Raw genomic sequence first — 2,653 nt, 5'->3', positions numbered from 1 at the left:
TTGTCAAGTGGAAAAAGCAAGTTGCAGAGTAAATTGATGATATTATTCTATTTTTTTAAGAAAATATATATAACACCTAGATGCAGAATGTTAAGACTAGAGAGATCCTTGGGTAACAAAACACAACCTTCCTATTATATTGATGAGCAAATCTGAGGGCCAAAGAGTGCTATAACTAAGGTCACACAGCTAGTTAGTAGCAGAATCAATTCTGCAGCCCTATCTCCAAACTCCACTATGTCACTCTGTCTATAGGCTGTGCCTGTACCAACAAGTCAATAAAGAGACAAAGCATATAGTGACAGAGCTACCATTTTGTAGTAGGGGCACCATTAACAAAAGTATAATTCTCATTTTAAGCTGCAAATAGAGAGCTGTAATAAAGAGTAGAATATTTCTCCCCCCAAAAGCAGGGTCATTAAAATGAGTACTCTGCATATTTCTCCTAATTTCTGAATTTCTCTCTACTTGAAGGCTCTATTGTTTTCTCCTGTAAAATTTTATTGATCTCACCAATTTAACTTTATTTCACAATGTTAATTTGAAATGTTTTGCGTAATGTATGAAACTTGCCCTGGCACCTAGTACCTAGTTCCTGGTTGAAAGTAGAAAGTTAATATTTGTTGAATGAATAAATCAAAGATTTAAATCACTTGGATTTTTTTCTAAATATTTTTTATTTCTTGATATTAAAACATGGTTTCAGTGGCTGAGAATACCATAATTTAAAAAAATGTATAATAGATGGAATTTGAATGAATGTTGCATTTATTTGAAAATTATGCTATTTTGATAAGTGATTTACTCATTCTATTTTTTTTTCTCATTGTTAACATGAGTGGTGGATTATGGTGACTTTTCTTACCAATTTTACAGAGATATTAGGAATACAGAATGAAATAATATATTTGAAAGAAGTTTAGAAAAAGAAAAAGAAAAAAATGAAACACTCTACACTAATGTAGGAAATGTCTATGATAAAATTTTCTCATGACTCTGAGGTTAAGTAGAGTAAGGGATTGTGCTTTTACAACAGGGTTTGCCTTCAGTAAAGTTGTAAAATTTCTGACATTTGTCTTCTGACCTTTTATTATACCATTCTTTGTCCTATTTTCCAATTTCAGTTATGCCTCGCCTCCTGCTAACAGTCATAGGAGATTCTCTTGCTGCTTAGGTCTCTTCTGTCAGTGAGGAAATGATTCTGATAAATTTATTTACCTTAAGTTGAGTAACTTAATGGGTGGCCGACCACTAATGTGTTATATGTAAAGAAAGAGTAAAAAAAAAGCCTGTAACGGAAATTCAAGTCTCAGTAAGAATAATACTTTGGGGTGGGAGCACTTCCTGAAGCTTCTCATATAATGATCACCTACTCTACCAAGGGTAAAGTCAGACGTTTTAAACAGTTTTTTTCTGTCAGTGAAGATGTAGCTGAATGTTATTTTAGAAGTTTAGAAGCAAAGAAGTCTTATGCCCTTTTTGCCATAACTTTCCTCATTGCCCCTTTAACATCCTTATTCCTCAGGCTATATATTAGGGGGTTCAGCATGGGTGTCAAAGCCCCATAAAACACTGAGATAAACTTGTCCTTGTCAGGGGATGACTTGGACTGTGGTTTCATATACATGGAAATGGCTGCCCCATAGAAGATTGCCACCACAGTCAAATGAGAACCACAGGTAGAAAAGGCCTTGAGCCTACCCTGGGCTGAGCGAATCCTTAGAACAGCAGTGGCAATTCGGACATAGGAGAGGAGAAAAAGCCCAAAGGGTAGGAGCAGGGAAAATACTTGTGATGAAGATCATAAGCTCATTGAGGCTGGTATCAGAACAAGCCAGCTTAAGAAGGGAGAGAATTTCACAGACAAAATGGTTGATGACATTAGCCCCACAGAAATGAAGTTGCAGAGATAAGATGAGCATGGCAGTGAGCACAAGTGATGCCCCCCATGAGGTAGCAGCCAGCCAAACACAAACTGAGCCATTCATGACCACAGAATAGCGCAGGGGATTGCTGATAGCAACCACACAATCATAGGCCATGACAGCCAACAGGAGGCACTCTGCTGTGGCCAAGACCAAGGAGACATTTATTTGGGTCAAACAATCGTGGGTAAGAGAGGTAGGGATGGGTAGAGAAACAATGCACCAAGGCCTGGGGCATGGAGACTGTTCCATTGCAAAGGTCTAAGAAAGACAGATTACTAAGGAAGAAGTACATTGGAGTGTGGAGGTGGGGGTCAACGTGGATAAGAAAGATGATCAGTCCATTCCCCAATAATGTTCTGAGGTAAGTTATCAGTACCAATGTGAAAAATGTGACTCTCCATTCAGGATAGTTAGAGATTCCAATAAGAAGAAACTCAAATACTGCTGTAGCGTTGTCCATGGCCATTCTTCCCACTTGCCACTATTCATTGGATGGGTGCCAATGTAGTTGCCTAATTTTACCTGAAAGAATGAGAATAAAGATGGAGGGATGGTATGAGAAAGTTGGAAATAACTAGGGTGTACAGGATCATTCTCGTTGTCCTCTTCAAAAGATAGAAGAATACAAATGAGATATCTATGATGGATACAGAGGCAAAGCTAAAAATCTACTCCCTCCCGTGGAAAACAGCAAATTCCCCATTCTTTTAAAATGGTTATATGAA

The 2,653-nt window shown here is 37.7% G+C and overlaps 1 protein-coding gene across 1 annotated transcript; it reads right to left on the bottom strand.

The window, feature by feature from the left end:
• Nucleotides 1–1,468: 1,468 nt before the first annotated feature.
• LOC307180962 (olfactory receptor 13H1-like) lies at nucleotides 1,469–2,394 on the bottom strand (the record flags this gene model as incomplete). Its single annotated transcript, XM_079911640.1, is given in 3 exon segments — nucleotides 1,469–1,790; nucleotides 1,792–2,105; nucleotides 2,107–2,394. Coding segments are annotated over 3 exon segments (924 nt in total).
• Nucleotides 2,395–2,653: the final 259 nt, after the last annotated feature.

This window comes from Stenella coeruleoalba (assembly GCF_951394435.1).
Source record: "Stenella coeruleoalba genome assembly, chromosome: X".
Lineage (NCBI taxonomy): Eukaryota > Metazoa > Chordata > Mammalia > Artiodactyla > Delphinidae > Stenella > Stenella coeruleoalba.
The sequence above is the reverse complement of the archived record's forward strand: the minus strand, read 5'-3'. Positions and strand labels throughout refer to the sequence as shown.